A 27,020-nucleotide genomic window follows, 5' to 3' on the forward strand; every position below is an offset into this window, starting at 1 on the left:
AAGAGATCAGCATCTATCTTGAGTAAAAGTCACCCTTAAAATATAATAGAAGATATTCATTATAAAAGGAAGCAAAAATCGAACTCTTGTTTATTCTTTACAATGAAAAGAAAACGAAAAGCGCTGAGTTTAGAAACAAAATATGATATTTTACGAGATATTGAAAAAGGCAGAAAAACTAAGATTGAAATAGCAAAGAATCCAAGTTATTTCTCTTAATCAAAATGCTCTTCAAAATGGAGGATAATGGTTAACAATTACTTTGTTATATGTAAAACTGTTCGCTTTAAAAATTTCTGATATAAGGAACTAATTCGCTATATGCTTACAAGGAACTCCGGATATAAGGAACAGATTTTGAATGTCCCAATGAGTTAGCTATAAGCGGAGTTTACTGTGTAATGCAAAAAAAAAATCTATCTATTTCCAATTGTTATATGATGATAAAGAATTTAAGATATGAGAGAAAATGGTAAAACTAGAACTGCCACTATCTTGGCGTGAATACCCCTGCATACCACTTTGTCAGAATCAACAGTGGCCATTTAGCGCTCAAGGACAACCTCCCTGCCAAATCTGAGGTTACTAAGCCAGTGCATTGCTAAGTTATGTATTCTACAAGCTTAAAATGTGAAAATGTCAAAATCAATACATTGCGGACAGGACATTCTTTAGCAATTGAGAAGAAAAGCTTTTTTTGTCAAGGTCCCTGTGACCTTGACCTTCGACCCAGTGACCTCAAAGTCAATAGGGGTCACCTTATAGTCATGATCAACATCCATGCCAAATATGTAGACTGTGGGTCAAAGGAATCTTAAGTAAATGGGTGGACAAACTTTTTGAAGTCAAAGTCCCTGTGACCTTGACCTTTGACCTGGTGACCTCAAAATTAATAGGGGTCATCTACTAATCATGACTTACCTCCATGCCAAACATGAAGACTGTGGGTCAAAGGAATCTTAAGTTATAGGGCGGACAAGCTTTTTGAAGAGTCAAGGCCCCTGTGACCTTGACCTTTGACCTGGTGACCTCAAAGTCAATAGGGGTCATCTACTAATCATGTCTAACCTCAATGCCAAATATGAAAACTATGGGTCAAAGGAATCTTAAGTTATTGGGTGGACAAGGTTTTTGAAGTCAAGGCCCCTGCGACCTTGACCTTTGACCTGATGACCTCAAAATCAATAGGGGTCATCAACAAATCATGACTAACCTCCATGCCAAATATGAAGACTATGGGTCAAAGGAATCTTAAGTTATTGGGCGGACAAGCTATTTAAAGTCATGGCCCCTGTGACCTTGACCTTTGACCTAGTGACCTCAAAATCAATAGGGGTCATCTACTAATCATGACTAACCTCCATGCCAAATATGAAGACTTTGGGTCATAGGAATCTTAAGTTATTGGGCGGACAAGCTTTTTTAAGTCAAGGCCCCTGTGACCTTGACCTTTGACCTGGTGACCTCAAAATCAATAGGGGTCATCTACTAATCATGACTAACCTTCATGCCAAATATGACGGCTGTAGGTCAAAGGAATCTTAAGTTATTGGGCGGACAAGCTTTTTGAAGTCAAGGCCCCTGTGACCTTGACCTTTAACCTGGTGACCTCAAAATCAATAGGGGTCATCTACTAATCATGACTAACCTCCATGCCAAATATGAAGACTGTAGGTCAAAGGAATCTTAAGTTATTGGGCGGACAAGGTTTTTGAAGTCAAGGCCCCTGTGACCTTGACCTTTGACCTAGTGATCTCAAAATCAATAGGGGTCATCTACTAATCATGACTAACCTCCATGCCAAATATGAAGACTAAGGGTCAATGATATCTTAAGTTATTGGGCGGACAAGAAAAAACCGACGGACGGCCGGACGGACAAGCTGATTCCAGTATACCCCCCTTACAACTTTGTTGTGCGGGGGTATAATAACCCAGGAATTTCCTTGACTCAAATATCAATTAAATATGTTTTTGTAATCCAGTTGAGTGCAATAAAATACAAACTTGTCCCAAACCTTAGCTTCCTTTTCCTTCTTTTCCAACTTGATCAGAAAGCAGAGGGAAAGAAAAAATGTAGAACTTTTTTCTTCTCTTGACCATAATTTCATTTATTGGAATGCAGATGAAATTTATGGATAAACATTTTTCTTTTTCATTTTTGAGTCAAGACAATTAAAAAGTATGAGTCAGTGTAAAATCAATTGTTTTATATTTTATTTCATTTACTTCATTCAGAGAGCAAAAATAAAATTACAGCTCAGTGGATTTAACTTATTTATTTCTGATAAAATCAAGTTGGAGGCAAAAATTAACAAAATAAATCTTTCAATGATAAATTTAAAAATATTTAAGTAACATTGATTACAAAAAATTGCCTTAACTTTTTTATTTTTGGACAAAATACACACTTGTTGGTACTTATTTTCTTAGTTAGAACATTTTCCATGTAATAGATGTGGTTTCAAAGTGAAATTTTGGAAAAGTTTTTTTTTAAGAAATCATTTTCAAATTCAGGAACTGAAAAATGCTGTATTAAAGTGCCGTACAATATAAACTAGAAACAAATAGCTTTTAATTAGTTTTTTCTCGACAAAACACACCCTATTAAGTACTTATTTTCTTAGTTGGAACATATCCAATCTGATAGAAGTGGTTTACTAACTAAAATCTGATTTTTTTTCAAAGGCAAATGACTAAGTTAATGTGTAGCAGTGAAAGTCACTCAGTATACATATTCTTAAAGACAAATTCATTCTAGATTCATTATTTTCATTAAATGTGTTCTAAAACATGAGGTAGACTACTTTGGCACTTTTTGTGAACATACACCAAACAACAATAACAACAACAAACGTCATTGAAAAATCAATTTCTAAAACTTATTCTATTTTTTCTTAAATTTTTTCTATATGTTTTTTCTTATGTGTCTTTAGAGTATCACTTCTATTACATGCAAAATCACAAACATCACATTTAAAACATTTCTCTCTTGTATGTATTCTCTTATGTTTATTTAGATCACCACTTTGATTACATGCATAATCACAAACATCACATTTATAACATTTCTCTCTTGTATGTATTCTCTTATGTGTCTTTAGATTACTACTTGTATTACATGCATAATCACAAACATCACATTTAAAACATTTCTCTCCTGTATGTATTCTCTTATGTGACTTTAGATTACCCCCATCATTACTTGCATAATCACAAACATCACATTTATAACATTTCTCTCCTGTATGTATTCTCTTATGTGTCTTAAGATAACCACTTGTATTACATGCATAATCACAAACATCACATTTATAACATTTCTCTCCTGTATGTATTCTCTCATGTCTCTTTAGATTACCCCAATCATTACTTGCATAATCACAAACATCACATTTAAAACATTTCTCTCCTGTATGTATTCTCTTATGTGTCTTTAGGTGACCACTTTGATAACTTGCAAAATCACAAACATCACATTTATAACATTTCTCTCCTGTATGTATTCTCTTATGTTTCTTTAGATCACCACTATAATTACATGCATAATCACAAATATCACATTTATAACGTTTCTCTCCCTCATGTTTACTTTTATATACTGCACTTTTACTATCTGTACAATAAAGATTATTTTCCTTCCACAATTTTTCTTCAGCATTTTGATGTGTATCTTGACCTTCATACTGAACATTTTTATTTGGTTTTGTAGGTTGTTCAGAGTGATTTTTTACACCAATATAACGTTTTTTCTGCCTTTCTTTAGAATATTCTTCTGCATCATTTTTTCGCAGCCATGCATCAAGCACTTGAATATCAGTTTGAGAGAGTTTGTTTCTACCATGCATACGAAGGAGATGTCTAACATTATAAATTGCAGTGGTAAATGATGATTTACAATACACACAGGAAAAGCACTCTGAAAATAACAATAATTATTTTTTCATTACTTTTTCTTTTATTTGTCACATCTGTACTTTTTGTAGATCTACTTTTCCTTATAAAATATTGTTTAGTATTACAAATAGCAACGATTTTTACCTAATGTTTAATAAGAGCAGACTATATTTTTAAATTTAGCATTGTAACAGGAAAAGAGAAATGGGAATAATTTGCACAAAACCTTTCAAAAAGTTCACTTTTCACTCAGTAGATATTAAAGATGCATTTCAACAGATCTGTGAATTTAGAAAAGGCCTACATTTGGCATTTATTTTGGCAAAGAATTCAATTAATCAAAATCTAAAAAATAAATTATCTCTAGCAAGAACAAAAAGAAAACACCCTTATAATCTCTTTCATAAGTCACAGTTAGTTAACTATCGAGAAAAATGTAAACAAAATACATGTACCTTGTCCATTTACAAGTTTAGGTCTGATTAGTAGGTTTTTATCTCGCACAAGTCCAAGTTCTCTCCCATATTCATTGCCATACCAGCAAAGCAGTTCAGTTCCAGGGAATATTGTTTTGTATGACCGATAATAAATATTGCCCTTGAATTGAAATGCTACAAGATTTTGTTCAGATTCACTGGGTGCACAATTAACATATCTCATCCAGTTTGAAGTTACTTTATCTCTAGCATCCACAAAATGGCTCGGCTTGCCATTTGCATAAATCTACAACAAAAATAAGCGAAAATTCAAAATTATATGTTGATGTGATTATGTAATAGGTTACAAGTTTTTGCTAAGATTAGACCTAATAAAAGTTTTAAACTCAACAGTTGACTTGACAATTCATATATTTTGGTAATTATGCTTTCTTTCTTTGAAGTTAAGATTTCTTTTCTTTGAGGTTTAGATATATATACATTTTGTACTTTTTTGCCCCAAAAATATAAGGTATTAAGGGTGTAATGGTTTACCAGTATACCGATATATTGCAATATGAAAAAATAAATTTTGTACTATGGTATGATTTTTTCGCATAAAATCTTTTATTGGTGAATTTTATTGGCGTCATGGCAAGATAAAAATATCCGACAACTAGTACACTTAAAAGTTGAAGGAAGTGGCTGCATAATTTACATAAGCGGCCTAGGTGTGAAAGGTCATGCACAACTTTAGTTTTGTTTATCAAATTGTGTGACACTTTCTACTAAGAATATATACATATAATAATAATAAATAATGTTACTCCATCTTTACATCAAAACATATACCCGACAATACATATTGCCATATATTGCAATTATAACGCTTTGGCAAAATGGCAATATATTGCAATATCATTTTTGCCTTATTGTAACACCCCCATAAGGTATGGTAGACAAAAAAAATGTTTTTGTAAGAAATAAGGAAAAGATGCATTTATAATGTCACTTAAGAATTGCCTTTATAACGATATTGTAACGATCAGGCCCATCATTTTACGTCCGAAAATAAACCCGTATCCGGAAACTACTCAAGTACTAAAGTAATTAACTGTACTTCATGACATCATCTTTTAATCATCAAAACATACACTACATGTACAGATAACTTCATCCTTTTAATATTTACGATGGTTATATTACTTAAAATAACTTATTTTCTACGTTGTAGCCGTTTTAATGTTCAATTAGCCACACGCTGCCAATTTAAACATGGCAGCTGGCACTGGCTAAATTTCTGCCTGCGCGAGCTAGGCAGTGACGTCATCGGAGACGATGACGATACTGCCAAGCTAGCCACCCAGCGTCCCAGACTATAAATAGCAGCCCGAATCTGCCAAAATGGTCAGTACCTTGGTAGATAGCCACCAGACCACATCTATAGTATATTGAATATGGATGTATCTCCAGCCACCAGAAAGGTATATAATACTTTATGCCAGTAATAGTTTATATAGAAGCTTTTTATTTAATCATCTAGTTTGGCAGTTTGGCATTATTTTCCATTTATGATAGATCCTGACTGTAGACCAAGTTTCCATAGCCATAACCCCATATTTTATAGCGATACCCATATACCAGGGTAGAACACCACTGTATTTTGTAGTTACCATTTTAGATACCCCATCAACCTTATAGCATTTCATGGTAAATCCAACCATAGAATTCGTACCAGACCACAGGCAAGACGTGACACCGTATTTGTCAAGCCTTTCATTACATCTTATATTATACATTATTCTAGACGTAACAGAAGAATATTCCTGACCTAAGACGAGGAGCCCAAGCCAGAGCCATCCACAGAAGATACTATATACCAATTTTATTGTTTGTGAAATGTATATTTAATAAATAGTTGTGTTAATCTTATTTCAGGTGTCCGTATCTTTTAGTCCTTGTGTCCCTATTTTCCCTTATCCATTTACGTGTGTTTGAGAAGAACCCACGTGTCGATATTGAAGTGTGTCCGGGCTAGCAGACCCCGGGTACGTTTCAACTGGTGTCAGAAGTGGGATTCCAATGATTTTATGAGATTTTCCAGATTGATCCATCATCAACCATTAACAGTTGTCTGCTTTACCATTACAGGGAAATAACCAGGAGACCAAGAGACAGAACATTTTATTATTTATGTATCATAGTTCATTTCATTTGCTGATCCAGATTTTTGATCTTCCAAGGTGCTGACCATTCAATCAAACAAGTTTACTTGTTGGTTGGATGCATGATTATAGCCTTATTTGAATGCCCATTGCTGACTGCATTCTTGTCTGGCCAACCTGAAAGCAGAAAGGAATAGACATTATACATTATACCTAGTTTTATTATTTTTATTATACATAGTACATAGAATAATTATAACCAAACCTGACATTGCTATTCGTTACCAGATGGCACAAAATCGAATTGATATGGACATTGATGTCCATGTAGACCATACAAATACAGATAGAGAAGATTCTTTATCTCAAGACTCAGACTATTCAAGACCAGCCTCTTTCGCACAAGACAATATTTAGCCAATCTGAAGCTAAAATGCTTGAGATTGCTACACAAATGAAAAATGCTCTCACTTCAATGGGAGAAGCTGTAGACCAGAGACTTAAAACATAGAAAGAAGACAAGATATATTTGAAAACAGAAATTCAAATTCTACTGACATACCTAGCAGTAATATTTCTTATGATGACCAGACCTCTTCATATAGAATGTCAAATACAAACACTATCAAAGTGAAACCCCCAACTTTTGATGGTACCGAAGATTTGAATGAATTTTTAATATCATTCCAAATTTGTAGTGATTTAAATAATTGGAACATTAGATCCAAAGGACTATGCCTAGCTAGCTGTTTAAAAGGTGATGCCCGATCAATGTTGACTGAGATTGATACAAGAGACCATTGTGACTATAAACTGCTAGTTGACCTACTTAACCAACGTTATGGTCCAGCCAATAGAACAGACATTTTTAAAGCCAAACTTAAAACCAGAGTAAAACAAAAAGGGGAGACAATTTCTCAATTGTCACAAGATATATACAGACTGACCAGAAACACTTATGCCAGTGCTTCTAAAGAAGTAATTGAGGCCATAGCCTTAGATCATTTTATTGATGCTATTACAGACTCAGAGATTAGATTAAGACTAAAGGAAATATCACCAAAAACCCTATTAGAAGCTGAACAAGCAGCTATTAGATTAGAGGCTTTCCGTACAGCAGATAAACAAAGAAATAAATTAGTAGCATCAGTCACTGACCCAGAACAGGAAAGAAAAGACCTTAAACTTGATACCATTTGCAAATCATTAGAGTCAATTAATAGAGACTTAACTGACCTTAAAAGAGATCAATCTAACAGATACATGACAAACAGACTAGACAGTTAAATTCTTATATGCTACTAATATGCCATTACATATAAAAAAAATATAGAGATTAATAATAAGAGGAAGTTTAAACCAACTAGTTGTTGTTGTTCTATGATACTTATGATCCTAAATGAAAGTGATATTTAAATAAATAATGTATACCTATTCTTACCAATCCAGCTGATGAATATTTAACAAAAATGAAGACATGGAATTCCAAATACACCGCTCCTTGTTACAAATCAACCCTTTACATTGATGAGTTTCAGGTGGACCCCCTTCCTGCTCCCATTTGAACAGCTGTTTACTCAACTGCCTGTTCATCTGGTGGACATTTTAACCCGCTCCCTGTTGTTCAAAAATATTGACTTCAGGTGGACACCATCGTTCCTCTGCTTGCACATCAGAGTGGTCCTTTTTCCCGTAATATGACAAACCTGGAGAATAACAAAACTCGAACCTGGAGAACGTTACTCTAAATGAAGAAATCAAATAGAATAAGAGACATTATACCATTACCATCAAATTAGCCTGAAACATTATGACCTAAAAGTTATTTAATGGACAGCTAATTACCATTTAGAGTGATGACATTGAAATTTTAAATGATTAACCAAAACAGTGCAATGTTTTGTATTCCACTTATAAAGAAGTGATGCCACCTTTGAAAGCAAAGAGTGAAGTTTTATTATTGGTATACCTTGGGGGGTACCAAATATTGGCCATATATGTTATGATATTTAATTACTATGATGATATATTGTCTATATGACTTGCCGGCCTATGTGCTTAAATTAGCCAAGTGTTAATTTATTATGAATATTATTAAATGTACCAGCCATGATTGTGCAGTGTCCCACTGTAAGGAGTGTATTTTAGGCTGAGGATGTAATGAAGTATACTTCTGTTTAGATGAGCAGTTGGTAATAACCGCTTTCTCCAGGTGACCAACTAACCAATACACCCAAGCTCTCTATTCACTGTAAATATTAAATACATGTATTTATTTATGAATGCTTTATTAGAGCTCTATTTGAATGCGATATTTAAATGTTTGACTGTGCGGAGTGAATGATACCTGTATACATGACCCTTTATATGATTAATTTGTTTATGCCATATAATTGAAGTTGTAATTATACAACACCCATAAATTATTTTGTCAATTCCGACAATACGTACATGTATGTTCCAACATGGAAAATTTGCAAATATTTAGCAAATTTAAATTATTACTATGCATGTATAATAATTAATATATGCATTAATACGATGTGTCTATGACCTAAACTGTTACCTACCAAGTTTGACAAATAATTGAGTTAAACTCCTCTGTCTAATTAATGTAATAACCAATTATCAAATGATAATTACCCGATAATATAATTATTTCATTATGTCGTGTTACCAATGACATTATTTAGGTAAAATGATAAACCTTCCGACTGTAAATATACTTACCTTCCTACTATTCAGGGGCTGAATCCATGTGAGCGGGGTGCAATGTAACGATCAGGCCCATCATTTTACGTCCGAAAATAAACCCGTATCCGGAAACTACTCAAGTACTGAAGTAATTAACTGTACTTCATGACATCAACTTTTAATCATCAAAACATACACTACATGTACAGATAACTTCATCCTTTTAATATTTACGATGGTTATATTACTTAAAATAACTTATTTTCTACGTTGTAGCCGTTTTAATGTTCAATTAGCCACACGCTGCCAATTTAAACATGGCAGCTGGCACTGGCTAAATTTCTGCCCGCGCGAGCTAGGCAGTGACGTCATCGGAGACGATGACGATACTGCCAAGCTAGGCACCCTAGCCAAGCTAGCCACCCAGCGTCCCAGACTATAAATAGCAGCCCGAATCTGCCAAAATTGTCAGTACCTTGGTAGATAGCCACCAGACCACATCTATACATTATTGAATATGGATGTATCTCCAGCCACCAGAAAGGTATATAATACTTTGTGCCAGTAATAGTTTATATAGAAGTTTTATATTAAATCACCTAGTTTGGCATTATTTTCCATTTATGATAGATCCTGACTGTAGACCAAGTTTCCATAGCCATAACCCCATATTTTATAGCGATACCCATATACCAGGGTAGAACACCACTGTATTTTGTAGTTACCATTTTAGATACCCCATCAACCTTATAGCATTTCATGGTAAATCCTACCATAGAATTCGTACCAGACCACAGGCAAGACGTGACACCGTATTTGTCAAGCCTCTCATTACATCTTATATTATACATTATTCTAGACGTAACAGAAGAATATTCCTGACCTAAGACGAGGAGCCCAAGCCAGAGCCATCCATAGAAGATACTATATACCAATTTTATTGTTTGTGAAATGTATATTTAATAAATGGTTGTGTTAATCTTATTTCAGGTGTCCGTATCTTTTAGTCCTTGTGTCCCTATTTTCCCTTATCCATTTACGTGTGTTTGAGAAGAACCCACGTGTCGATATTGAAGTGTGTCCGGGCTAGCAGACCCCGGGTACGTTTCAATATATAGTGTGTCTTACATCAACTTATTTGTCCAACAGACAATTGAAAAAAAATAGCAAGCTGATAAATCAAACATTATTATCTGAAGATATTTAAGATAAAATATGTCACAGTCACAGGGTGAGAAAAAAGTGCAGTCCGAATGGAACTCAACCAAGGTCATTCTAAATACCAGTTACCAGCTCTAGCAAGTGTTCTGAATTGGGCTGCTAATATTTTTCCTATAAATGAACAGTTATTTATCATGCAACTACTATGGTGACTGCCCCATAACACTTGCCTGATAATTATTTTTGATATCAGGTCAGTAACCTGATATCAAAAATAAGCCCTGCCCATTTTAACGGACTTTTTCCAATTGCTTATACATGTATTCTCATTTTCATCAGCATGTGAATTCTACAATGTAATCTCATACCCTTACAATGCGATATTTATTTATTTATTATTTCGATTTAGATAGCGAATAATTTAGATAGCGAATAGTTTAATGAAGATACGTCATAATTTATGTTGCAAATGACATCATCAATGTTCACGTCATACTATACATGTAATCACAACAAACAGGCTAGACGATTTTCTTTGAGAACTTGTAAATTATGTTTAATTTATTTCGCCGGATTATTATTTAATAAGTGAACAAATTGTTTCGTTTAAAAAATAAGACGCATGTTTGTGTAGCTTGTGTTTGGTTGCCGATTTGACTTTTCTTTGATTGAAATTATCGTCAACTTTTGAATTTGACAATTCAAGACAAAAATTGCAGTAAAGTTTAATTAATGTGATTCTAAGTGGATTTTTGGATTGATGTTTAAATTAAAGGTAAGAATTTTATCGTATTAAGCCTACTTCTGCTGTATCTTTTATCCGAGTCGAAAGAAAAAATGGCCGCCATTTACAAATTCCAAGTTTCAGGGGGGGAGGAATTTGTTTTCAAGAATTATTTCTTTGAACAAAAATACCCCTTTTTAACGAAATTCGCTATTTAAAAGTAGATTATTTTTTTATTTTGACAGTTATAATGTGTTACATGATAAATAGAAAAACATGCTACTGTCTTTTGATATCAATTTTATCAGGCGAGGCTGATATGGGCTAGAATTAAAGGGCGTCTCAGGCTTGCATGTTATTCTCTATATATTGACATATAGTAATTATCATCCAGACATTACAAGGAAAAATAGAAACATTATTGGCAATAAAATTACACTCCACACCCCTTTTGAGAAAAAAACAACATAAAATCTAATCATGAACTCTATGTGAAAGTTTTACCTGCCAACAGTAGCCAGAGTCATGAGCTGTCATCTCATCGTGTATCTCAACACCTCCATATGGTCCAAACATGACACGAGGTGGAATTTCTCTCTCAGTAAACACTCCTAAACCAGCCCCAATAATACTAGAAGACTTAACAACCAAACCTGGAGGCAATGTATGCAAAGCTCTATCTTCATCATATTCTAGGCCCACCTGTGTAACAAAAAATAACTTTATATAGTTTACTTGAAATGTGTGTATATGACAAAGACACACCCACAACTTCCACTGTCTTTTCATATAAAATGCATACATCTACTAACGTATATACTTTTTAGCTCGACTATACGAAGTATATGGAGAGCTGTCCTACTCGTCCCTGCGTCAGTCTCCAGATTTCAGATTAAAGTTTTGGTGCAGTAAAATATTTTTCACTATAACTTTGTCATTTCTTAAGGTATCAACTTCAAACTTCAAATATATGTTCCTTATCATCAACCACATCTTATGTGACAAGGTTCATAACTCTAGCACCAATATTTTCAGATTTATCTCCCCTTGAACTTAGAATTTTCCTTAAAAAATATTATTTTTTACTGTAACTTCTTTATTTCTTAAGGGATCAACTTCATACTTCAAATATATGTTCCTTATCATCAACCACATCTTATGTGACAAGGTTCATAACTCTAGCACCAATATTTTCAGATTTATCTCCCCTTGAACTTAGAATTTTCCTAAAAAATATTATTTTTTACTGTTACTTCTTTATTTCTTAAGGGATCAACTTCATACTTCAAATATATGTTCCTTATCATCAACCACATCTTATGTGACAAGGTTCATAACTCTAGCACCAATATTTTCAGATTTATCTCCCCTTGAACTTAGAATTTTCCTTAAAAAATACTATTTTTTACTGTAACTTATTCATTTCTAAAGGGATCAACTTCATACTTCAAATAAATGTACCTTATCATCATCCACATCTGATGTGACAAGGTTCATAACTCTAGCACCAATATTGCAAGAATTATCTCCCCATCAACTTAGATTTTTTTACTAGAAAAATGTTATTTTTTACTAGAACTTTTTTAGTTTTAAAGGTATCTACCTCAAACTTCAAATACTTATTCCTTATAATCAATTATATTTTATGTGACAATGTTCATAACTCTTGAAGTAATTTTTACAGATTTATCTCTTTGAACTTTGGATTTTCTTTAAGAAATATTATAACTTTGTTACTTTTTAAGGTAACTACTTCAAACTTCAAATATATACTTCTTTTCATTACATACATGTTGTGTGACAAGGTTCATAACTCTAGCGTGACTATTTCTAGAATTATTTCCCTTGATCTTGGAATTTATTTTAACAAATTTTATTTTTTTACTATAACTTAATACTTAATTATACATAATTGATTTTCCTTTCATAGTTTTGTCCTCCTTACTGCGTCCAGTATTTTATTAGTCAAGCTTGGCTGTCTCCTGTGACAGCTCTTGTTTAGTAACATGTATGTAACTCAACCATGCACTGGAGTTGGCAAAAATGTTAAGCACAATGAGTGTGTCATGGCAAGACCTAGACGCCTAGCTCAAAGGTCAACATAATACTTGTAGGTCTAAGGTCAGCAGTTAGAAAACATTGTCTGGCCTAGTACTTTCATACATCAAACAATTTTGAAACAATTGGGCACAAAAAGATGAAGTGTCATACCTAAGACTCAGACACCTGTCTCACACTAAGAGGTCAAAGGTCAGCAGTTAGAAATTTTGTCTCCCCCATTACTTTCTCTCTTAAAAATAACTTTGCACATATGTGTAGTACATGTGGTAGACCTAGAACCTTAGCTCCAAGGTCAAGGTGACTTAGAGGTCGAAGGTAGCAGTTAAAAATCTTGTCCAGCCCATTACTCTATCATGCATCATGGGACCTTGAAATGATTTGGCACAAAAGTTGTGACAGTGTGTCATACAAGACCTAGATCCCTGGTATTCAAGGCTACGCTGTTATACACCAAAGCTCAGAAGTTAGACAATCTGGTCCAATCCATAACTTTTGTTACACATCATTTTAAAGTCAATTCGCAAAAGTGTATGCACAATGATTACTTGTTATCCTGAGCATTTGTGATAATCAATTAATGTTTTACTTTGACAATAAAAACCATTGCTTCTTTTATGCAAATCTATTAAACTGTCAACTCTTATTTATCCCAGTCTGTGGAATTAGGGTTTAAAAATTGTTGGTGTCATTCAGGCAACCATGTCAAATAATTTGTTTGTCCGAAGTAAACACTGGTTGCCCCAAGTATTTTCATCAGAACATCTCCAAGCAATTATTGATCAAATCTGCAAACTTATCTTCAGTGAGAAACAGTCATAAATGTAAGCAAACTTAATTGTATTTGATATCTTGCAATTTTATCACTATTTGTTGGCATTTTGATGAATACTTTCTGCAAATTTTTATTTGTCCCTCGGGCAAGTAAACTTTTATAAATTGGTTGTCCGAACCAAAAAATGGTTGTCTCGGGCAATAGGACAACTGTTAATTTCGCAGACTGTTATCCAGTATAATGCTCCAGTACACTATGTTGTTTTCTTATCAACAGCCATTTGTTGCCGTCTTTTGTTTTTGATTGATATTGTTACTGTGTGTATTCCTGTGTGTGTATTTGCGTCAACACTTGCAAAAAATTATATATGTATATAATTATGCAAATAAAACAATTTTCAAACATCAAAGAATATATAAAATTTGTACTGCAAATATTTGTGCACATTATATTAAATCAATAAATTACATGCATTCATTTCTTATTGGAAAATTTGACTTAGAATTTATAGAAAATGAAGTTCTTATTACCTCCCTTCATTTACATAAAATGTTAAATTGGGAAATATCTTTATAAACAAGCAATTATCATATAGTATTGCAAGCAATCCATAAGTCCCCTACCGGTAAGAGCCCAAGCAACATTCTGAAGGGCCATTGGCCATTCACTTAGGTTCCTATTTTAAGTAGATTTGTTGAAAAAGTTCTTTAAAAGTGATCACAGGAAACAGTTTTTATGTACAGACAGATGGACTGAAGGACACTCTAAAGTTATTTTTTAAACATCCCTGTTATCAAAATATAACATTTTTAAAATCCTATCATGACTGAAGAAGTTGGAGTAAAAATTACCAATTTCTCAAAAGAAAGTCTAAGTTCAAAAGGGGCATAATTCTGGAAATAGTAGTCTTGCTGCTAGAGTATTGAACACTCACAAATGTTGAGTGACAATAAGAAACATTTATATGAAGTTTGAAGTAGATACATTCAGAAAAAGAAGTTATTAAAAAAAACAATGTTTTTTTCATGAAAATTTTAAGTTCAAGGGAGGTAATTCTGATAAATTTTGTGCTAGAGTTGTAAACCTTGTCACATATGATGTGGTTGATGACAAGCAACTTATATTTAAAGTTTGAAGAAAATACCTTAAGAAATAAATAACTTATAGTGAAAAAACTTAAAAACTAGAATCAGAAATCTTGAAATTCAGTCTATTTGTTGCCATAGCAACCAGAATTTTCAACATAGGAAGATAAAAAAGGAAGTGCATAATTTCCATACTGCCATCTACCCATATGTCAAGTTTCATAAACATATATTTTCAGTACTTTTTGTGTTACCACTGGATCCAGGTTATGTGTAAAATTTGCCATATTTTCAGTCTATTTGTTGCCATAGCAACCAGAATTTTCAACATAGGAAGAAAAGAAAAAGACGTGCATAATCTCCATACTGCCATCTATCCATATATCAAGTTTCATAAACATATTTTCAGTACTTTTTGCGTTATTGCGGGATCCAGGTTATGTGTAAAATTTGCCACATTTTCAGTCTATTTGTTGCCATAGCAACCAGAATTTTCAACATAGGAAGAAAAGAAAAAGACGTGCATAATCTCCATACTGCCATCTATCCATATATCAAGTTTCATTAAAATATTTTCAGTACTTTTTGCGTTATCGCGGGATCCAGTTTTGTGGACGGACGGACTGACGGACGGACAGATGGACGGACGGACAGACGGACGGAGGGTAAACCTAAAGTCCCCTCCGGTAAACCGGTAGGGGACTAATAATGCTTATTGGAAATACAATATTGACAAATCTTAATTTGAGAATCATATTTATGAAATAAAACCATGAAAAAAATGTGTTACAGGATCTTTAAAAAATTTATTAAATACACTCATGATAGTGAACAGAAGACTTATATATAAAAGATGGCGGAAAAGACATCATATTTTCTATTTAGTGCGCATAATCTGACATTGTAATATTCTTCAAGGTTGCATATGAGGAAAAGACCTCTATAAGCATTGAATGCTTTCGGATCTAATCCTTTTTCAGCATTGTTTATTATGTAACTAATGATTGTATGTAATAATTGTTTGTGTGAAAATGTTTGAAATAAAATATGTTTAAACAAGAATTTGTAACAGAGTTACCAACGTCCCCCGCCCCGGGAGTTTTCTATGAAGCATAAACTTGTGCTAATTAAAAAGATTGAGGTATGGATCTCAGGACATTCAGTCCAAAATTATGATCAATGCTAGATCTGCAAATGTAACAATAAATTTGTTAAAGAAATAAAATGAAACATGGAATTTAAAAATTTATCATGTTAAGCTTTGACCTCTAAGTGTGACCTTGACCTTGGAGGTTGGGGAGCAGGTGTTGTGCATGACATAATGTCTTATTATTGAGACTATTTGTGCCAAGTATTTTCAAAATCCCTTGAACTATGAAGAAGTTATAGATTGGACACAAAATATACCCTATAACAGACTATGTAAATCTTTGACCTCTAAGTGTGACCTTGACCTTGGAGGTAGGGACACAGATGTTACGCATGACATATCATCTAATCATTGTGACTATTTGTGCAAAGTATTTTCAAAATCCCTTAATCTATGAAGAAGTAATGGACGGGACAAAAAATATACCAAATAACAGACTCTGTTAACCTTTGACCTCTAAGTGTGACCTTGACCTTAAGAGGTAGGGGTGCAGGTGTTGTACCTGACATATCGGCTTATTATTGTGACTATTTGTGCCAAGTTATTCCAAAATCCCTTGAACTATGAAGAAGTTCTAGATTCGACACAAAATATATCCTATAACAGACTATGTTAATTTTTGACCTCTAAGTGTGACCTTGACCTTGAAGGTAGGGATGCAGGTGTTGCGCATGACACATCCTCTTATTATAGTCACTATTTGTGCGAAGTGTTTTCAAAATCCTTTGATCTATGAAAAAGTTATAGACCTGACACAAAATATACCCTGTAACAGACTATGCAAGTATTTGACCTCCAAGTGTGACCTTGACCTTGGAGGTAGGTGACCGGTTTTTGCGTATGACACATCATCTGATTATTGTGAACAATTATGGCAAGTATTTTCAAAAGTCCTTCATAGATAAGAAAGTTATGGACCGGACACGACATATACCCTCAAATAGACAATGTTGACCTTGAATGAGCAAGTACGACCTTGACCCTGAAGGTACGGGTCTGGTTGTTGCGCATGACACATCGTCTTATTATAACAAACATTTGTGCCAAGTTATCTCAAATTCCTTTGATAAATGACAAAGTTATGGACCGGACACGAAATATACCCTGTAACAGACTATGTTAATATTTGACCTCCAAGTGTGACCTTGACCTTGAAGGTAGGTGACTGGTTTTTGCGCATGACACATCGTCTGATTATTGTGAACAATTATAGCAATTATTTACAAAATCCCTTCATAGATAAGAAAGTTATGGACCGGACACGACATATACCCTCAAATAGACAATGTTAACCTTGAATGAGCAAGTACGACCTTGACCCTGAAGGTACGGGTCTGGTTGTTGTGCATGACACATCCTCTTATTATAACAAACATTTGTGCCAAGTAATTTCAAATTCCTTTGATAAATGACAAAGTTATGGACCGGACAAGAAATATACCCTGTAACAGACTATGTTAATATTTGACCTCCAAGTGTGACCTTGACCTTGAAGGTAGGTGACTGGTTTTTGTGCATGACACATCATCTGATTATTGTGAACAATTATGGCAAGTATTTACAAAATCCCTTCATAGATAAGAAAAGTTATGGACCGGACACGACATATACCCTCAAATAGGCAATGTTGACCTTGAATGAGCAAGTGTGACCTTGACCCTGGAGGTAGGGGTCTGGTTGTTGCGCATGACACATCGTCTTATTATAATAAACATTTGTGCCAAGTTATTTCAAATTCCTTTCATTTATGACAAAGTTATGGACCGGACACGAAAGTGTGACGGACGGACGGACGGACGGACAGACGGACGGAGCCTATTTCTATATCCCCCTTTTTTCTTCGAAAAGGCGGGGGACAACTAAAAGGTTACATATCTTTTACCATGAATTTATTACTGGGAACTTTAAATAATTTTTAGAAAAAGAAAAAAATGCACATTAGTCCAAATGATCTTAAGAAAAAGAACAAATTCCTATAGAAATAAAAAATTTACCGCTGTATCTCTAATATACTGCAACGGTCCATGTATGGGGCAATCCATGTCATACTCTTTGTTACAATCCTCACAGTCTAAAACATGAATACATTATGTATGATTTATATTAAGGAAAATATATATATATGAATATTGTGCAAATTTAAACAAAGAAATTATTAGTCATTGTCAACTAGAAATGTGTTGTCATGCCACGGATGCCCCCGCTTGCAGCCAAAATTTCAGATGTTATAATATTTAACAAATTATCTTTTTTATTATAAATTCAAAGCACTTAAAACTATTCAATGTTAACACAAACCATTTTTATACAAAGTTCAAGACACTGAAACTTATAATTCAGTGTAAACCTTTTGTAAATTGCATATTGCATATGTGTAGCCAAAATAATGGCTACATAAATTTTCACTAAAGTATGAGTGCTGAAACTGAAAATTCAAAATTTTTCCAACATTCAAGAAAGATAACTTTGCCCAAAATCATTGAACCACGGCCAAATTCAAACCTGAACTGCTGTATCTATATGTTAAATTTGAGTTGAATGTGTACAACCATTGGGGAGATAATGAAAGGAAACTTAAAATTTCTGATTTTTTTCAAAGTTCAAGAGGGATAACTCTGTGAGCTATCTTCAAACCATGACCAAATTGGAAATTGACCAATGCATTCTTATGACATATCCATATCTTTAATTTGTGTTGAATATGTACAACTGTTGCCAGGGAACTGAAAATTTCCTTTTTTTTCAAAGTTAAAGGGGCATAACTCTGCCAAAAATCATCGAAACATGACAAAATTTGAACTTGACCAGCTCATTTCTTTGACATATCAATATGTCAAATTTGAGTTGAATGTGTAGTACCCTATTGGAGATAATCAAATGAAACTGAAAATTTCATATTATTTTCAAAGTGAAAGGGACATAACTCTGAAAAAAATCATTCAACCATGACAAATTCAAATTTGACCTTGACCTGCGCATTCCTTTGACATATCCATATGTCAAGTTTGAGTTGAATGTGTTATACCGTTGGGGAGATAATGAACCGGAACTGAAAATTTCATATTATTTTCAAAGTAAAAGGGGCATAACTCTACCAAAAATCATCGACCATGACTGAATTCTATCTTGACCTGTATTTTCTCATGACATATTGATATGTCAAGTTTAAGTTGAATGTGAAATACTGTTGGGGAGATAATGAATGGAAACTGAAAATTTTATATTATTTTCAAAGTAAAAGGGGCATAACTCTGCCAAAAATCATCAAACCATGACCAAATTCCAACTTGACCTGTATTTAATCATGACATATCCATTTGTCAAATTTGAGTTGAATGTGTGCAACCGTTACCAAGATAATGAATGGAAACTGATGACGGAATGACAGAATGAAGGAAGACGGAATGACAGAAGGATGGAACAAGGTAACACTATATGTCCCGGCCACTATTTGGCCTGGGCCGGCATAAAAATTTTCATTATGATATTAATTATTGATACACTGCAATCTCTGTGAAGTAACCGTCTCTTTCCGAACAACACACCAATAAATAGTTTTAATATGAAGTTCATGTATAATATTACCATTGAATATCAAATGAAATACAAGTCAAGAGTAAGTTATGTTTACTGACAAAACACAACTAATTTGTCTGCTCTGTCAGACGGGTGTATTGATACAACTGCTGTAATTGCTCTACAGATGGCCACCGCAAAACTTGCATTTGACCAACATTTGATCAGTTAACTTAAAACTGCATTTTACAACATAAACTAAAATTTAAGTGTAAATGGCATCAAAGCTCAGCAAATAAATATTGTCCATTTAAACATTTTGTTTATTTTGAACTAAAATAACTTAATCATAAGGTTGAATGAATTTGACCTTTTAAAAACTCTTTTTCATTTGTGGATTTTAATTTATGCATTACGTAGGCAGTAAACAACTTTCTATTGGTCGCTTATATTATTGGCGGTAAACTTTTTTGTCTCTTGCGCTTCTGCAATTTTTGTTCAGTCTGTATTTGTTTGACAAGTAGATCACATATTGAAATTCTATTTTACCCTCCACGCCCGCCCTAATTGTGTGTTATTTGTATATTTTATTGTACAGTATTGTATTTTGTAGAAGTACTATTTGAATAGTTGCTGGATTATGAATATTACTTCTGTAATGATTAATGGATTGTCATATGGATAGACAAAGACATTTCTATTGAGTTTCATGATGAAACAAATTTTCTTATTTGTACTGGATAATTAGAATCATTTAATATGAATGTGAAACATGTGATCTCAGATTACCTAATAATATTATATCAAGATCAAACTTTCTCTTGTGTTTTCTTTTAAATGAAAACTTATAATTTCGATACATCAAACAATTGACAAAATATTGATTTTCAGCCGAAATACTGGGCCCCATTGCACACCTGTATATTTTAACAAAATTACAAAACAAGTGATCTATGTGATGGAACAATTGAATCAGTTGTGATTTTTACTTTTGAAGGTCAGTCACATTTTATCCAGCTGTATTTTGTTAAAACTAAAGAAATATCTGATTTGTTTTAACCCGACATGTAACATTTCATTAGATATGCTTAAAAGTGCATGTGTAACCAAAATTCTCATGTTATGGCGTTTATTAATTTTTTTACAGTGTACTAAAAGAATGTATCCTATTCCAAAATATATCATACACAGAAAATGGTCATCATCTGGAGCTTCAAGATGCATGAAATTCACTGCTTTTCTTTCTCTAAATTCATATACCCTTTTCTTTGAAGTACTGTCACTAGACTGCTTCAAGACCTAAAATAGAAACATTCAAATTATATAATTCAAATTTATCATATTTAGGGCTAAATATACAAACAGTGCAAGGTGCAACTAGGCTTTGTGAATCAGTCTTGAGTGATGGTTTTGCAGAAATCAGACTAGTTTTTTAGTTTGATTTGAATGCTGATTTTGATACATTTTTTGTTACAACTCTGTCAACTTAACAGATTAAGAATCCTGGATAACTAACCAGTTATTTTTTGTCATATCTCTGCTGTCGGTCCACCTAGCAAGATTTCCTAGATTTATAACCAGTTATAATAATTACCACTTTCTCTATAAGTGCCAAACTATTAATCCCACATTATTTTGGAATACTGTAAGCAGTGTTAGACAAAAGACCATAATAAACTCATTGTAAATTTAAAGATCAATTATCACAGAGATATCATGTGTCTCCAATCAAGGATCAAACCAAAGACTCTTTGAGCTAAGCTGATGCATACCAGTGTTTATGGACTTTGAAGTGAAGAAAAGATTGAACTTGATGGACAACAGACATAGGGAAGTACAGTTTAATGCAAAAATAAACTTAATATCATAGTCAATTCCAGTTGTTTTTTGGCTGTTTTTTTGCACCAAATGAAAAACATGTCCCGACCGTTCACATAATTTAAGACTTCATTAAACTTCATTCAAATTAGTCATTGAAAAGAAACCCTAAATAACTATATACCTCCCATTTAGAGGGTATTCAAAGCAACATTGACACATAATGACATTGACGCCAAATCAGACATCTGACGAAGATTTAAAAGAACCTGGCCAATGGTCCACATGATTGGCCATTTTGTATCAGGAATGAGCCAAATGTAAATGATGCCAACTTTATAATATCTTATAGTTACATAAAAGATTGTATTAATATTTTCAAATTATCAATGTTTAGTTTAAAGTTTGACCATTTATTAAAATTATATATTCATCATTTGACCTCTTATCATTTGGGTACTACAAGTTTATACCACAGAAAAAAAGGCAACAACAATGACCAGCTTAATTTTGTTTCAACTGTAAATTATTTACAGTATTTAATACTCAAAAAACATTTAAATGTGATGCATGTTTTAAAACAACAACTGTATTTTTTTTCAAGAACATTTACTGCACATTTCCTTTCATGACATTCAAACATTTAGGGCTTATCAATTGTAGATTTAGATACAGTTGGTGTTGGTATAGCTGAGTATTGAATTCGTCAATTAAAGTCAATATTAGTTCCTCCGGCTTAAAAAAAAAACATGTTATTTGTTATTGTTTGTCATATTTATGCATTTGAGGCTTTATTAAATCTTAAAATCATCTTAACATCATTATAAAACCTGTCCCTGCCCATAATAGTTTAACCTCAACAACTAAATACAGATAGGTCTAGTTTCTGTGCCAATACAAGTTTGGCCTTTTGTTTCATGATTGCCCTGATTTTCTGTCATTTTTTAGTGCTGATGGCACAATCAACTATTTCAGCAGATCTTTGATCATGTTTACAATGTAAGTCTTTATAAACTATGTGACCCTCTTCAAAATGCTTGTATTGAAGTTTCTATTGAAAAAAAATCATTTTTAAGTCTAGTTTTAACTCCTGTGACCTACTTTATGGAATTGGAACCTTAAACCATTTAAACAGTGAGGGCCCTCTATGTATATCCTCTGAAGTTTAGTCAAAACTCACATTGGTTTAAGTGAAGATGTTTAAAGGAATTGTGGATAATGAAGAACCACTGAAGGTGGGGCAGGACATGCACACTGCCATCAAAAATGCTCACCTCTGAACACTGTGTTTAGGTGAGCTAAAATGCCTCAAAGAAACCTCTTTTTGCTCTGATATGACAACTAATCACTTACCTTGGTTTTTTTCTCTTTTATATCATCATTTTTACATTTTCGCTTTCTTGGTGTTGAGAAAGTAGGATAAACCTTATTTTCTGGAAAATAATTTTTGTTAATATAATTATATATTTTATGATTTTTATCAGATATAGCATGTTTTAAAACAACCTGAGGCCTCCTGAAGGAGAAAATATAGCATGATAAATCAGGAAAGGGGGGAAACAATTGAAATCAAATTCCAACAACTAACCTAAGAATGGGATTTACCTATACATTTTTATAAAATTTCCAATTTAACATGGATGATACATAGCAAAGGCTTTCTTAAAATAAAGTAACATTTTTTTGTCTTTCAGTTCAGGGGGGAGTTTCCCACACTCTACTGATAAGCGGAAGTAGTAAATAAGAGGTATACAAACTACGGCCACTTGATGTAAACACAGAGATTAATACAAAGTTTCAGAGTATTTTGACTGGTCATTTGTTGAATTAAAGAAGTAATTAATTACCAAGGGGGCTTCAGCAGCAGGAATAAAAGAAGATTTTATCATTTAATATTAAGGTTATTATATTTAACAAATTGAATATATTACATTAAATCTTAAACATATAAACTGCTGTATTTTTTTCAACTGTACAATGTAGACAATGCAGACTGAATAACAGTATGAAAATGATCTTGGAGAAATAATCAACACTTTTCTGTTAAAACTTAAAATATAATGCCATTATATACATTTTATTTACGTAGAACTAATATCAGTGTGAATTACACATATTTTGGTATATTTGTAAATTCATGATGCTTCAAATAAATATAATCATATAGAGTTTATTGCTTCAAATTTGTTCTTTAGTAAACAAGCATTTGATAGTATTGCGGGCAATACAGTAGTCCCCTACCGGTCCCTCAAAAAGTTCTTTAATTGTCATACACTCCTGTGTATTGCCATTTATAATGAATTTGAGGATGAAGTCTGTATTTGAAAATATCGACCACAAAACATAATAAAATAAGTTTGTCTATATCACAGTAATGTGTTAAGTTTCCATGCTTAGTAAGGAAATTATGTTTATACAACCTTGTCATTATTATTACGATGTTGGATTTTAAAGTAAATCCTATAAGGAATGAAGAAGTTGGAGTGAAAAATACCAGTTTCTCGAAAAAAAATCTAAGTTCAAATGGGGACATAATTCTGGAAATAGTCTTGCTAGAGTATTTAACCTTCTAAAAAATGTCGAGTGATAATAAGAAACATATATATGAAGTTTGAAGTAGATACATTAGGAAATAAAGAAGTTATTTAAAAAAGACAACATTTTTTCCCCTAAAAAATCTAAGTTCAAGGGAGGTAATACTGATATTTTTTGTGCTAGAGTTATAAACCTTGTCACATATGATGTGGTTGATGACCAGAAACTTATATTTAAAGTTTGAAGTAAACACCTTAAGAAATAAAGAACATATAGTGAAAAAGCTGAAAAATTTAAATCAGAAATCTTGAAATTCAGGCTATTTGTTGCCATAGCAACCAGAATTTTCAACATAGGAAGAAAAGAAAACGATGTGCATAATCTCCAGACTGCCATCTACCCATATTTCAAGTTTCATAAAAATATTTTCAGTACTTTTTGAGTTATCACTGGATTCAGTTTATGTGTTAAATTTGCCATATTTTCAGACTATTTGTTGCCATAGCAACCAGAATTTTCAACATGGGAAGAAAAAAAAAAGACGTGCATAATCTCCATACTGCCATCTATCCATATATCAAGTTTCATAAAAATATTTTCAGTACTTTTTGTGTTATCGCGGGATCCAGTTTTGTGGACGGACGGACTGACGGACTGACAGACAGACAGACAGACGGACAGACAGACAGACAGACAGACGGACAGACGGACAGACGGACGGAGGGTAAACCTAAAGTCCCCTCCGGTTAAACCGGTAGGGGACTAATAAAATGAATCCAGGGTTCATACAGACCATCCAGGACAAAATTCAAGGAGTTTTCAAGGAGTTTTCAAGGACTTTTTCAAGTATTTCAAGGACTAAAATATGTGAAACACTAAAGACAAATATGTGTAAAAGGGCGACAAATTTATGTATGAAATTAGTGTTTTACATGCAAATACCTGTTGAAGTACTATCAAATTTATGAAGTTTTTTCTAAGTGTGCAAGATTTCGCAGTAGTTGCTTCAGAGGGTGGGAGTGGTATTGTCAGATTATTGTTATTGTCATCTTTATTCAAGATAGTACTTGCACCTAAACTGAAGAAGCTAGTTACATTGTATATCCTGATTACATTCTCTCGCTGTTGTGAATTCTGTGTTTCTCATTTTAATGTGCGATTTTATAGCGCTTTCGCCCATTCCTGAAACGTCTATAACCTTATCACAAGCGCTACACATCGCCTTTCTTTAATCACCCTTGAATTCTTTAATGAAAGGGTATTTTTCTACACATTTTGGCGAGAAATTACACGTCTTCATTTTTTTATGAATAACCCAAACCGGTCCGTGAAATTTACACGTCATGAATATTTCAATCGTGTATAAAAGCCGATACCCGTTCCGTACCGTCTTACTATCTCGTTACGAAGTCATATTTTTTTTAAAAAATTGATGTATATTTGAGTTTTCTTTTGTTTTTTGGCCGCTGTTTTACTCATTTTAGTCGTTTTGTGGTACTTAATGAGGAATTCGTGGATTATTGAACAAAATTCACAAGTTTCCTGTAAAATTCAAGGAGTTTTCAAGGACTTTTTCCCTGGACAAAATTCAAGGAGTTTTCAAGGACTACCCACCAAATTCAAGGACTTTTCATGGCCTGTGCGAACCCTGGAATCTAGTTATATAATTTTTACAGATTTGAGACGTATGACAGAAATTTAGACTTTAAGGGAGAACCCATTCTGCTACCAGGCCATTAGCTTTACATACTTTATTACATGTATAAAGGCAAGATGTACTTGTATGTGCATTAAAAAGTGACATAATCATGATAATGTGTGTCTGAAATAATAAAATATTCACATTATTGTTAATGAGTATCAACTACGTATTGTATGATTCATGATATTCCATTCTAGTATGTCAAATCACTTAAATATTTTCTACGATAAAGCTAGTTTGTTAACAATTTAGAATCATGAAACAGACGTATAAAATATGTGACCCCTGTTTAATTATAGCTGCAGGAAGTTCTGATTTAAGAATTTTCAATTGTTTTGCAAATCCTATTACCCGTTCCACATGTATCAGTTTTGATGCTATGCACCTGTCTCTGACTACAGGCAACAAGAAAATTACTATTACTACTGGTATATAAAATATATTTTATATAGTAAATGGGTGCTGGATAGTAATTTTGTTCTTGATGATCAAGGGGTGATTATTATTATTAATTGTTAGCTTAAGGTGTATGTATGTATTCTAGGCTTAATGAGGGTCCATCCGCGAGAGTACGGACCCGGACATGTCACCATTCATGTCCTTAAATGTTACTATCAACCAAAAGGTGACCTTAGATAATTTTAGATAAATTTTGAATTCAGTAATTCACTGAATGATACTAAATATGTATGCAAGTCGATTTTTGTGATGATACAATTTTGATGCACGGAAGGCCAATGAGACCATTATATGCATCATTGAGAAAAATAAATGATGAGTTGACTGACCGATAAGATTATGCATCTCGGACTAATACCTGACACATATTTTTGTATGCACGACCAACATGCATGAACATTCTTTCCAGGTTTTAACAAGCGAATTTTGAATGGAATTGCCAAACATTGGTTTCTTTTTCAATTTTGTCAGCTTAAGAATTTATCTAGAATTTAGAACTTATATATATAGAACTCAGCTTAATGTCTTCAGCTAACCCGTTTATATACTATGACATGACGTGAACAGATCAGATGCCGCATCAGATGAAAAACAAAAATGTTAAGAGCGGCTTATAAAGTTTTGGAAGCCAGAACTAACATTTTGATCATTATTGGCATGGCAAATGTGCGAGACCATAACTTCATTTTACTTCTTAACTGATACGCTCCATTTATTCTTTAATATTTTGTCTTGTTGAAAATGAAACCCTCCAAACCCATTACATAGTGGAACACAACAGTAATTCACCATTTCTAAGACTGCAGTGTTAATCAGTTTACTTTGAAATATAAACTTTAGCTTATTTATTAGATCAGTTGATTACA

At 33.1% G+C, this 27,020-nt stretch overlaps 1 protein-coding gene and 1 long non-coding RNA gene across 2 annotated transcripts in view; both read right to left on the reverse strand.

Annotated features, from left to right (window-relative positions):
* Positions 1 to 205: 205 nt before the first annotated feature.
* LOC132741575 (zinc finger protein 737-like) overlaps positions 206 to 27,020 on the reverse strand; it is a 37,843-nt gene continuing 11,028 nt past the window's right edge. Inside the window, exons 5-10 of the mRNA XM_060729777.1 lie at positions 22,812 to 22,891; positions 20,828 to 20,939; positions 18,119 to 18,195; positions 11,561 to 11,758; positions 4,352 to 4,619; positions 206 to 3,918 (exon numbers count right to left, since the gene is read on the reverse strand). Of these exons, the coding sequence (XP_060585760.1) occupies positions 2,897 to 3,918; positions 4,352 to 4,619; positions 11,561 to 11,758; positions 18,119 to 18,195; positions 20,828 to 20,939; positions 22,812 to 22,891 (1,757 nt within the window). The 3' untranslated portion in view covers positions 206 to 2,896. The remainder of the gene's footprint in view (positions 3,919 to 4,351; positions 4,620 to 11,560; positions 11,759 to 18,118; positions 18,196 to 20,827; positions 20,940 to 22,811; positions 22,892 to 27,020) is intronic.
* Positions 6,479 to 10,286, reverse strand: LOC132741576 (uncharacterized). The gene is made up of 4 exons (XR_009627295.1): positions 9,208 to 10,286; positions 8,582 to 8,726; positions 7,909 to 8,183; positions 6,479 to 6,654 (listed from the first exon to the last, which is right to left on the reverse strand). It is a non-coding gene; the product is annotated as an uncharacterized LOC132741576 (long non-coding RNA).

Source organism: Ruditapes philippinarum, unplaced genomic scaffold (assembly GCF_026571515.1).
Source record: "Ruditapes philippinarum isolate M1 unplaced genomic scaffold, ASM2657151v2 ctg1149_1_1_1_1, whole genome shotgun sequence".
NCBI lineage: Eukaryota > Metazoa > Mollusca > Bivalvia > Venerida > Veneridae > Ruditapes > Ruditapes philippinarum.